Below are 13,136 nucleotides of genomic sequence, written 5' to 3' on the forward strand. Positions count from 1 at the left end.
AAAAAAAGGTATAGTGTAGTACCTCTACTATTGTTTTATTATTATTTTTTTTTTTATAACTATAACTTAATACTTTATTACTTTATAACCTAACTTTCTAATATTGAATCAAAATAAAAATAAAATGCTGCACAATTACAAACGTTATAATTATATGAAATGTACATAATTTTAATAGAAATATAACACCTATAAAAACTTTAATCAGACAAATTAATGTCTGTTAATGATTGATTTAAATCAATCATAATATCTTCATTAGTTTCATTCGCTTTATTTGATTCTATCGGTCTTAAAAGTTTTTTAATGTCCTCTAAAAATTCTTATGCATATTTTGGGAAAGTATTCCGCGAGGATGATATATATGGATGGGATGTAAATAATAAAGTAGTTATAATTATAAGTTATAATATTTGAATTTGTATTTCACATTTGAATTAAAAGGAATAATTTACAATGATGTGTGTTTTTTTTTAATTTAATTTTTTATTTTTATACCATAGGGTCATTGAAAGAAAATGAGTAAACTAAAATAAATACTCTGCAATATAAATAATTATGTTTTAAGCTATTATAAATTTATTGAAATAAAGATGTGATAAAATGTTTGTTTTATAGTCCAATGGTTCAGTCTTCAGTAAGTTAAATTGATAGTTGATATTACCTATTTAATGTTTAAGAAAAAAATTAGGCTTATCTTTTTAATATTAGGTACTAAATTAGTTTTACAATTAAATAAAACTTATAAAACTATTATATGCATTTAAAAATAATTATACAATTTTCATAATATTAAATAATATGATGGGATTGGTGGAAGTAATTTATGGTAATCACTAATCACTAATCAGCTGTAATCTGTAATCTGTATTTAGTTTCGATTTCGAAAACTACCAAATCAGTAAGTAATTAGGTATTGGTTTTAAAATTAGCTAATCGAAAATTTGAAAATTAATAACTTCGGAATTTAATATTATCTAATTCATACAGTTTTTAGTTTTTACATCATGTACATTCTATATTTAATATGAATGATTTTATGAAATTCATTATAGTGTAACCGAAATCTGCCAAAACCAAAATAACCAAAATCGGTTTAAGTAGGTAAAAACCGAAATTAATTCAATTCGGTCAAAACCAAAATAACCGAAATTACTTTCATTCGGTTTTTCAAAAGTTTGGCAATTACAGTAAAAAATTGCCTGATAAAGGTATAAACGAGGTTAAAATTAAATCATTGGTTTTAGTAACAGAAATCCAAGAAAAATATTCAGCTCCTGAACAACCACGTATAACATCTATTGTTCCTGACCAAACAAATTACTACCAGCTTTCCAGTCTGCAGGCGGTATCGGATTCTGCAGTACTATATCCCATGTCATCAGATTATTCTGGATTTGGAAACTACCATAATAATCATGGTGAGCAGTAAAATAGGTTTATGAACATATGAACATAATATATTATACTAGGTATATTTTGTTATTAATTTTTATATTAGATTCATGAAGTAAGTATGCAAGTTTTTTTTATAATATTTTGAAGGAACAAAATTATGAATTAAATAATCTTAAATAAAGGTTGAAATTTATACATAATGCAAAACTCTCATAATAATTCATTATTGCCAGGATACGGACCCTTCATTATTGAAAAAAAGTTTAAAACGGTCTCTTACTTCAAATCCCTCAATATTGTAGAATCCGCCTCCTCTTGTCATTGACAGCATAATATTGGTGGGTTCTGTTTGTTCAGAATCTAGCTCATAAAATGGTCGTTTATTGTTTTCCATGTAAGCATCCCTCAACATATTATGCAAACAACATGCAACCCAAATTAAATCATCACATGTCGTTATATTTATTTTTAACTCTAAATATTTGACTGGTTAAACCGAAAGCATTTTCTGTGACTCGCCTAGCACGGCTTAGTCTATAATTAAAATTTTTTTTAGAATCGTCTTCTCTGCTTGACTTCCTTGAAAATGGTTTCATTATGTGCTTGTGTAGTCTAAATGCCTCGTCACCGACAATCACATAGGGTACAATTATATTGGACCCAGGAAGCACTATCTTCGGGAAATCTAAATGTTCCTCCAAGAATTTGTTTTCCAAATTCGAATTTTAAAAAAATCCCGCTGTCACCCTCTTTGCCAAACGATCCTATATCAACAACGATAAATTTGTAATTTGCGTCGACCATAGCGAGCAATACTGTCGAAAAATAATCCTTGTAATTATGGAAAAGAGATCCCGAGTTACTTGGACTGCGTATCCGGACATGTTTACCATCAATAGCCAAAATACAATTAGGATAGGTAATTCCATTTATAACTGAATTCGGCCGCTTTCACTTTAAAATCAATTGTATTAGCGTCCGGCAAAAATATAGGCACTAATTTAGTTCTTAAAATAGATAATGTTTCCTTTATTATTAGACTAATGTAGCTATGACCAGTGGCGCACACTCAAAAATAAACAGGGGTAGCATATTGAATTGAAAAATACCACCCACCCACCAATTCACTTTCAAAAACAGACCCGCAGGGGCTTCGCCCCCACACCCCTTAGGTAGTATTGTATAACCTTCTTCATAAATATTACTAATTAGTATTAAGAAGTAATAATAAATATAAAATTGAATAAAAAATGCAATTATTTTTTTTTATTTAATCTTCAACAACTAAATATTAAAGTATTGAACGCTAATTTAAAAAAGATATATTATGTTCTCTGCTAATTACTAAATATAATTATATTTTAATACATATTTAATACAAATGTTTCCTATAAATACAATTTATGCACACTGGGACTAGGTTACATACTGTTGTATAACAAATTAATATAATAAAGCTTTTTGCAACAAGCTGCTGTTATTGGCAAATGTGTTAATAACAGTGTCTGAGTCAATTTTAATGTCATTTTCACATGAAAGTACCATTAAATTTTCAAGGCGACCTTCAGTCATGGTACTGCGTAGTTTATTTTTGATTATTGTTAGTTTGGAAAAAGTTCTTTCTGGTGTAGTACTAGCAACAGGTAATGTTACAGCAATTTTCAAAGCTATGCTTAGGACAGGAAATACAGACTGTAAACCACTTATTTTAACAACCTTCAATACTGTTGATAAACTGCATCCATTTAAAGGAAGCTTGGGGATAGTAAAATCTTCTACTGTGTTCTGAGAATCTTCCAAGTCGCTTTGTAAATGGTCAATAGATTCATCTTCGGTGTCTGATTGAGAATCATGAAGACGGGTTGGAATTAGCTTAACTTTTTCAAAATTAAAATAACATTTTATGAATTGTACATATTCTCTTTTTAAATCTTCCTTATCAACAAATTTACTATATGTATCAGAAAATACTTTAAATGCATCAACTGGCAATTTATTGAGATCATTAGATATTTCTTCCATGCGACGTCGAGAAAATAATGACAGATCCTTAAATAAACCACTGGATATTTCATTGAACCTTTCTTTTATCTGAGTAATAGCTGTATCAAATGCTATAAAATATGTTTTAATTTTATAATTTTGCAATGGGTCTTCAATAACTTCGTCTACAGCTATTTCGTCAGCTTTACGTGGTACCCGTCTAATTCGATTATGTGGAATCGGCTTAAAATCTTCACATTCGTTAATTGAAAACTTTTTGAACTCTTCGACTTGGTTAAGGACAGTGGAAAATTCTATGTCACTTCTACATGTTTCTAAGTGTTGTATTTTTTCTTTAACTAGATCAATAACTCCGATAAGATCTATGTCTTTGGCCTGCAGCATTTTACTGAGAGGAGTGATAATTTGAAACATTTTTTTGTATGTGATGGCTGTGGTTAAAAATTTATCACACATGATATTTTCTTTTAAACTCCGAGCCTGATGAGCACCTTTGCGATCACTTAAACATTCATTATTTTGGATATTTTGTAAGGTATCACATAAAGCATCAAACGTGTCTAAAACAGTATTGAGCGCATGATCATGGGACCACCAACGAGTAGTTTCTACTCTCTTGAAGCGTCGTTTACGTTGTGTACTTCCATATATTTTTTCTTGAAATTCATCAAATAAGGCCACTCGTTTCTTACTTGAGCATATAAAATCATAAATAGATTCTAAAATCCCGAACATATCAACTGCATTGGGTGAACAGCTTACCGCATCAATAACAACTAAATTCAGCCGATGTGCATAGCACCAAACAAAAACTGCAGCCGGATTAGAACGTTTAATTATGGCCTGAAGTCCATTATATGCACCACGCATATTACTTGCACCATCGAAGGACTGTCCAACCAAGTATTGCTTCCAATCTAAAGAATATATAGCACATATTTGTTCTACTATTTCAAATATATTTTGTGCCGAAGTATTTGCACATTCTTTCATACTGATTAACCTTTCATGGGCTTCGGCAGTCTCATCATGAATGTAGCGAATCACAAAGAAGAGCTGCTCTTTTCTAGAATTATCAAATGTACTGTCTAATGTTATACTGAAAAACTTAGCACACTTAATTTGTTTTAGAATGACACCACGAGTGTATCCAGCCATTGCGTCAATGAGTTCATTTTGCCTTCTCCACGATATGAAATCATATTTTGTTTTTTTTTTTAAACGTTGGCCAGCTATATATGATCCAAGAACAGGGTGATACTTTCCCAATAAACAAACCAAATCTTTAAAATTTCCACGTAAATTGGTCTCCCAATTTTCTCTGTGACCTCTTAGAGCCAAAGAGTGTTGAGCAAGGTAGAGAATTATGTCAATAATTGCTGTGACAATTAGACGGTTCGTAGCAACAAATGTGTTCCTTGCTCTAAGAATTGAAGGTTGAAGAGGCACACACTGATCTTCTAATTTCAATTTAAGAGAAGCTTCAACATGAAAGGAAGAAGTCTCATGCATAATTAGTCTCTGTGTTGCCTTGCTCCATGTGCCAAACCCTGTCGTGACCCAAACAGACTGCTTATCATTTCCAATTAAAATACAATATAAACAAAATATACGGTCTGTACTGCACGAATATGAAAACCATTCTCTTGAGCTGGTAGTGCCATCAGGTAATGTTTTTTTATACCACGAAGGAAGAAAACTCCTATTGTTTCGCATAGGAAAACAGTTCTTGGACATATCCTCTTTCTGAGGCTGATGAGGACCCCAGCTAAGAATTAATTTTCTTTTTTCATAAGAAAATGGTCCAGATGCAATTATTTTTATAGGATCTTTTTCTTCGATACCAACTTCTAAAAATGAGAAAAATTGTATATATTTTTACAATGGTATAAAAGTTGATATCTAATCCGGACTATTATAAGCAATTAAGTTACTAGAGAAATGACGTACGAAAAGAAAAGATTATTTATTGCGTTAAAACCTGGTACTTATAATTAATTTTTTCCTCGGGGAAAGAAAATTAATAGCAAAGAAATTAATTTATATAATATTAACTTAACATATAGTAATAAAATATTAATTTACCTTTTGCAACAGAAATAGTAAGAGACTGGTCTTCATTAGAAATTTTGCAAGCTTTTTCACTTCCTATTTAACAAACAAATAAAAATTAAATCAACATTTTTATAAAGTATATATAAAATCAAATTAAATTACCTTCTAAATCATCAACTGCAGAAATGTGATCTTCATTGACAACAATGTCATTTAAACTTGTTGTACCTAAACCTAATAACACATTAACACAACATAATATAAAATAAATATAAATAAAAAGTAAAATAAAATAGTTGAATAAAAATTAACCTGATGATTTAGCAAGTTCAGAGATCTGGTCTTCGTTAGATATACCACATGCTTTATCAGTTCCTATTAAACAAGCAAATTTAAAATTATTATAAGTTGTATATAAAATCAAATTAAATTACCTTCTAAATCATCAACTCCAGAAATGTGATCTTCATTGACATTGACAACAATGTCATTTAAACTTGTTGTACCTAATAACACATTAACACAACATAATATAAAATAAATATAAATAAAAAGTAAAATAAAATAGTTGAATAAAAATTAACCTGATGATTTAGCAAGTTCAGAGATCTGGTCTTCGTTAGATATACCACATGCTTTATCAGTTCCTATTAAACAAGCAAATTGTTTTTGCTAACATAAAAACACTAATAATTTTATTTCAATTCTTACAAAAAAAAAAAAACTACCTACCTTTTAAATCATTGACTTTGCGGTTTTGATTAAAAATATTGTGCAAATTTGATTTTCCTATTTAACATATAAAAATTAATGTAAAAATGTGTATCTAACTGGTGTGGGCCTTTTTGGCATGTGTATTAAAAGTAGGTAATATATATTATATTAGGTATATATATCATAAAATTTCAATAATTAAGCCAAATAGAGGTTAGACCTACATGACAAACAAGTTAGTTTTTTTTTAATTTAAATTTTGTTAATTTAATATTGTTTTCAATATCAAAATTCATAAACAGCAGATTTCATATGATGAAATTTGAAATGTGGTAATATTTATACATTCACATAGGCATCTATAACGTTATAAAGTATAAAAAGGTGGGTAAGTGGATTCTCTTTGCTGTACAGTAGGTTACAAGTGGGTCACTGTAAAGGATGGTGTTAAATTTGAATTCAATGATATAATATCATTGTATAAGAAAAACGATTCTGAGCGAAAACAGTCTGTCAGTCTATGATATTACTAAGTATATTTGATAATATTATTGTGAAAAAAGTAATTTATATACAGGATGTCCCAGGTCTATTTGACTAATGCAATAACTTTATTAACTTTATTAACTTTATTCAATATTTTTAAGTTTTTTTTTTTTAATGATTTGTAGAGCCCTGCGCTATAATTTGTATATCTTATATTCGGTACGACGGTACTACAAATTACACACACTAATGTTCATTTATTTTCAACACATTCACAAGACCCATAGACCCATATAAACTGAAATATAAAACGCATAGTTTTTACTCCCTAGAATGGATTACGCTCTAGCCCCCTTAAATTTAATTAAATACTTACTCTTTTGCAATGATGTTCCATCAAGTCCATCAAACACTGTAGAATTATCTCTTTTTCTTGAAAAATAATTGGTTAAATTATTGCATGTTTTTGAGATTTTTAGTCTCTCTTCTGATTTACAGGACGAAATATGTCGCTTCCAATTCGTTTCATTTAAGTTCAACTTTTTTTTACCGCATGAACACACCAAGTCTAAACCAATATTTGAATTCGACATTTTGTAGGAAGTTAAAAATATTGTAATTGTTTACCATGCCACTATAATAAATATTAATGAAAAACAATAACTCACAACACTATAACACAGAAAATAGTAATAACTAATGTCTAATAGTAATAACGTAGCTGTGCGAGCTGTGTGAATGCCAATTATATGTCTCGTCTCTCGTGTCGTCGTCATTCCATCGATATACGTTATACAAAACTATTAGTGTGAATTAAATATAAATCCAGTTTGGAAAATTTCATAGCTGGAGCGCCTGGTGCGTATAGCTGTATCTATAGTAATAGTACCATTTGTTTATAAATAGAAGTCGGACGGTGGTGGAAGATGCTCGTTTCATAATTTACAATATATATATATTATTATGTTGTTCATCGAAAATAGAAATATAATCCAGACATTTATACGATTATACGAATCATTGATTTAATAATTAATTTATATATTATAAAATTAATATTTAAATTATAAAATCTTTGATCAGTAATCAATGGTAATAACTAATAAATAATACAAATTAAAATATTTTATAATTTTAACAAATCGTTCACCTTCACCTTTATGCATTAGAATTTAGCACAGAGTCACAAACTACAAACAAATTAATTTATTGATTCCGACGTATTCCCACCTCGCGCGGTAGGAATGCCTATCCCGAATACCGATTTGATTGTAATTTGTATTTTGTAACATCGTGAAAACATGCCACCATGAGAATCTATTCTACGATGTTATGGATGATAAAATACTCATTAGTAGGTATTTAGTCAGTTACCTACTTACCTCTTATATTGGCTTTTACTCTAATGGCCATAGCCTATATTATTTAAATATTTTTATACATAGTAGAATATTGTTACTTTGTGGATATTTTAGTAGCTTGGGGACACTTACCCACGGCACCCACCCACCCACCCACCCACCAAAAAAATCAGGGGTAGCAGCTGCTACCCTTGAACCCTCCAGTGTGCGCCACTGGCTATGACTAATACGGAAGCCAAATGACAACGAACGGAATGACCCGCCAGTTGCCATATACCTATATTACAAAATATATTTATTTTAATTTTATAATTTAAAATCAGTGTTGGGGAGTAACTTGACATATTGTTATAAGTTATTGTAAATAATAACTTTTTGAATAATTTTAATGTATATACTATATATTTATTTTATTTTAAGTATAATTGTTAATTTTCATTACCTATTCATTACCTATAAGTTATAGGTATTAATATACCTACCTATTGACATAATCATTTATTTGAAAATAAAAAGTAATATTATTTGTAATTTCTAATGCAGTTACTTAATAATTTCTATCTCAAAAATAATAGGTACAGCTTGACAAAATACAAAAAATAACTTTAAAATAACTGAGTTACAATTTTGAAAGGTTATTCGTGGTGTAATTTAACTACAAAAAAAAGTAACATCCCCAACACTGTATGAACTATATATTTTTAATATAAATATATATATTGTATTTTTAATAAATACCTTAAGGTGAGTGCCAGTTTTTCTGCAACACTTATTGGTTTCTTTATTCGATTGCTAGGTTCTTTACACAATTCTACCTCGATCAATGAAACCAAAAAGTCGAACTGTTTATAGTTAATGCGAAAAAATTCTCGAAACTTAGTTTCATTTTTATTTAAATGACGGTTAACTAAAATTTCAAAAACACCTTCACTTTCACGAAATTTATAAATATTGTCAACAGGCTTTCTTTTACGTGAGTGTCGGGAAGAAAATAATTCAAATTCTTCCTCTTCCTCCTCTAATAACTGCAGTATTACTCTATTATTATTCAATATACACAAAGACTCAGCCATAATGGTATTAGTAAATTAAATATTTAAAATACGGATAGGACAGTGCAACACGACAACACACGTCTAGACTGAATTTTATTTTTGTGAGTACTGAAAATATGAGATATTTATGAAAAGTCGCGACGAGTCGTATCTTGGATCAGTCGTACCAGTCGTATCTTAAGGTACGGTTTCCAAGCTGCGACTTATCGTTGCGACTGGTCGTTGCGATCAGCCGCAACGACTGATCGTTGCGTGTATGTTGGTTTCCTACAATACGACTGAATATTGCGGCTGGCATAGTGGCATTTATTTTCAGTTTAGTTTAGCTTGATATTTCAATTTGTACACACGTGTTTCTTTTTAATTCGTTGTTACAAATCACAAAAAATGGAACAATTAATTATAAATAATAATAAAATAATCATACATTTATTAGAAGAGGAGGAAGAAGAAGAAGTAATGTACACTTCAAATCCATCATACAGGAAGCCAATAAGTAATTTATTTAAAACAAGAGAAAAAGAAGGTTTCTTTAAAGTTTTAATAAAAAGCCACTTAAGAGAAAATAAAAATAAATTTCGCGAATTTTAATTATTATGGCACAACTCTAGTTTAGCTACCTATCATTTTTTTTTTTTTAATGTGTGTTTTTGCATGGTTAATTTGAAGAATTGGAAGTCATTTGGAAGTTTAAATGTGTGGTTTTTTATGTTCAATAGATTGATAAGATCAAAACTTGCCTATCATACATAACATTAAAGTTTTTGCAAGTAAATCTTGAAAAATATTATATTCAAAGAATTTTTTTTAAAAAAAATACGGGTTACAAACAAACTGTATTTTTTGAAGTTTTTCAACGACAACTTCAAAACGAAGTTTGTCTGACCTTTTTTTTACATTTTTATAAGACATGCAAAAATACATTTAATAAAAATGATAGGTAGCTTAACTAGGTATAGTTATGTAATTTATGTTATAATTATTTAAATAATTATAATCAATATATATATCAGTGGCGTATCAAATTTTAATTTTTTTTGTTACATTCTACAGGTATCTTGCTACTGGAGAATCATTTCGGTCACTTTCTTTTGGGTTCAGAATTTCACATAGTTATATTAGCATTATCGTAAAAGATACACTTTCGTCGTTAAAAAAACACCTTATGCCCATTTTTCTACCCGATATATCGACTATCGACTTAAATAAAAAAGCATCAGAGTTTTGGACTAAGTGGAATTTTCCAAATTGCGTTCTGGCGATAGATGGAAAGCACGTTCGAGTTAGATGTCCAGAAAAAACAGGATCGCTTTTTTTTAATTATAAAGATTACTTCTCTATTGTAATGTTAGCAATGGTCGACGCCAATTATAAATGTATTTCCATTGATGTTGGTTCATTTGGCAGAGAAGGAGACAGTGGCATATTTTTAAAATCTGGTGTGGGTCAACAGATACTGAATGGATCATTTGGTTTTCCAGAAAAAAAAACAATTATCTGGATCTGATAAAGTATTACCTCAAGTTATAGTAGGAGATGAAGCTTTTAGACTACACCCTAATATTATGAAACCATATACTCGACAATCAGATTATCATTTGTTGTTGTATCTATCATATTAACATTTGTTATTGTACTGAAATATTTAATATAGGTATTAATCATTTGTAATTCATTTTGATATGATACATCAATTTAAAATTTTAGATTCTGAGCGTCGCGATTGTGTTTTTATTTTAATTTTTAATTTTTAATTTTAATTTTATTTGTGTCTTTCGTCACGTTTTGGGACAGTAAAAGTGGTTCGATTTTTGACTTCAGTACCTCGTTCATAAAAAATTCATAAAAAATTGTCTTTTTAAATCTAAGATTTGAAAATTTTTAATAATCTATAATATATCCTAGACAGATAAACCGTCTTTGCGCAGAATCGTTTTTCGTATACAATGATATAATATCATTGGATTCAAATTTAATTCCACCCATTACTGTAACCCACTTGTAACCTACTATACAGCAGAGCAACATCCACGACTTATCTGCTTTTTTTGTAATTTTATTTAACAGTATAATATAAGTAGAATATAAGTATTGTTTTTGGTATAAGTATCTACTTACTTTCTTTCGTATTCCACGTTGTTTAAGAAAGTTAAGTTGTCAGCCAAAGCCCATTTCTTTTTTGATAATGCTGACGAACCAGTCCCGAGTTTTTTCTTATGCCTCATATAAGTATCACGTATGTTTCGCCAACGTTTTTTGCAATCTTCAGCTATAATACATAGGTAAGTGTTAATGGCTAATTATTAGTTGTAAATACCTAAGTAATATTCATGAATCATAAGGAAAGAAATGTAACATTTATGCTTGAAAAAAACACTTTTAAAATGTGTATTTATATAATGTATATTGTTGACGCATAAGGTGCCTATAATAATAATAGGCTGGCCTTGCCGTCTTCCCGTTAAAATAAATAAGAATAATAATTTAATAATAGTGGACTGTATAAATTTTATTGGCTGAATGAATAATTATAATAACACATTTGCCTGGTTGGCTATAAAATATAAGAGGTACAATAACAAAATATAATTGCCTCAGGCGGCTACAACTTTCAAGTATAAAAAAATTAATTATATAAATGTATAATAATGTGCCTCATGCGGCTTCAATATAATAAATAATATAAATATATAAATTTAATTGCATGAGCTGCAGCTCATACAATTGCAACAAAAAACTTACGTGGCCACGCAAAACGACACGAATGAATACAAAAATATGCCGCCAACACAAACCCTCGAACAAACTACAATATGCTGGACCAACACAAGAGGTGGCCAAAATGCCCTATTGCTGGTAAAATGACAACCCTATAGCAAGAAAAAACTAATAATAATAATGATCAATTAGAGTTGCCGAACCATATTTACCAGACAATAGAACAGATCGCAGCAGCACAGCCAAAAACAATATTTAGTTTGTCACGAGGTTTTTTCAATAATCAAAAAGGCGACATAAAAGCATAATAATGATGCGTCTGTATAACAAGCACAAAGGTTAGACAATAATAACCGACAGAGAAAAAAAATTTAAAAACAAAAACTGAAGTTGCAGAAAATGAACCATTATCAGTAAGCCCCATCATCGCAGCTGACTACCGATAGCACCAAGTGTTGCCAACGTTAGCAGCATTACGACGACGGGAACTTAATGACCAATGGTGCAACTAACAGTACTACACTGAACAGTATATAATATATAATTTTGTAGGTATTTGATTACTTTATTATAATTATTATTTCTTATTATTAATATTAATTTGTTTATTCTTATGATAATATGTTGTACTTACTACATTGCCCAACAACGGAAGAAATATTATTCCATATGATATCTTTAAAGTTGACATCTTTATGTTTCTCATGCAAACTGTCATACAACACACGGTTTTTACTCACTTCTTCAACTAACAGTTCATCTTCAGTTGTAGTGAAAAGAGTTTTCGTGGTTTTCGACATTTTTTGAGTGAATAAATTCGTTTATAAAAATATATGATAAATTCATTCAGAATAAAATTATTAAAATCGCATTGCGGCGCACGCAATACACTGCTTCAAGAGCTGTACGATCGTTGAACGCAACGACTATTTATGACACGCTCACGTCAATCGCACATTGGAAACCACGATAAGGCATTTATTTATAGAGCAGTCAATTACGCAACGACTAGTCGCAGCTTGGAGACCTTTAGAAGACAGTCGAGTACCAGCGGCCAGTCGTCGCGATCAGCCGCCGCAACCGGTCGCGCCTTGGAAACCGTACCTTTACTACGTATCGGCTATCCTAATCTTATTAACAATAAGTGAATAATGGACGATATTTAAAGCAAATGGAAATCGGTGATTTTCTGTCTTTACTATCACACGAGTACATTATGTATCATGTATGAGTATGACTAAATATGGTGCAAAAATGCAATTGACAATCTATCGTAATCAGATTATACATTTGTCGATTAAGATTAAACGTTTGGAGTATGATTTTATGTACGATACACGATTTT

The 13,136-nt window shown here is 29.8% G+C and overlaps 2 protein-coding genes and 1 pseudogene across 2 annotated transcripts; 1 reads left to right on the forward strand and 2 right to left on the reverse strand.

The window, feature by feature from the left end:
* Window positions 1–2,022: 2,022 nt before the first annotated feature.
* LOC132944244 (uncharacterized) lies at window positions 2,023–9,091 on the reverse strand (annotated as a pseudogene).
* Window positions 2,842–7,250, reverse strand: LOC132936229 (uncharacterized). Its single transcript, XM_061002919.1, has 9 exons — window positions 7,034–7,250; window positions 6,190–6,246; window positions 6,042–6,104; window positions 5,892–5,963; window positions 5,770–5,832; window positions 5,620–5,691; window positions 5,488–5,550; window positions 3,857–5,252; window positions 2,842–3,790 (listed from the first exon to the last, which is right to left on the reverse strand). Exons 1-9 carry the CDS (start codon window positions 7,248–7,250, stop codon window positions 2,842–2,844), a joined length of 2,952 nt encoding a protein of 983 aa, XP_060858902.1.
* A 1,147-nt stretch (window positions 9,092–10,238) lies between the features above and the next one.
* Window positions 10,239–10,580, forward strand: LOC132944251 (uncharacterized). Its single transcript, XM_061013502.1, has one exon. It carries the CDS (start codon window positions 10,239–10,241, stop codon window positions 10,578–10,580), a length of 342 nt encoding a protein of 113 aa, XP_060869485.1.
* Window positions 10,581–13,136: the final 2,556 nt, after the last annotated feature.

Source organism: Metopolophium dirhodum, chromosome 1 (assembly GCF_019925205.1).
Source record: "Metopolophium dirhodum isolate CAU chromosome 1, ASM1992520v1, whole genome shotgun sequence".
NCBI classification, from domain to species: domain Eukaryota; kingdom Metazoa; phylum Arthropoda; class Insecta; order Hemiptera; family Aphididae; genus Metopolophium; species Metopolophium dirhodum.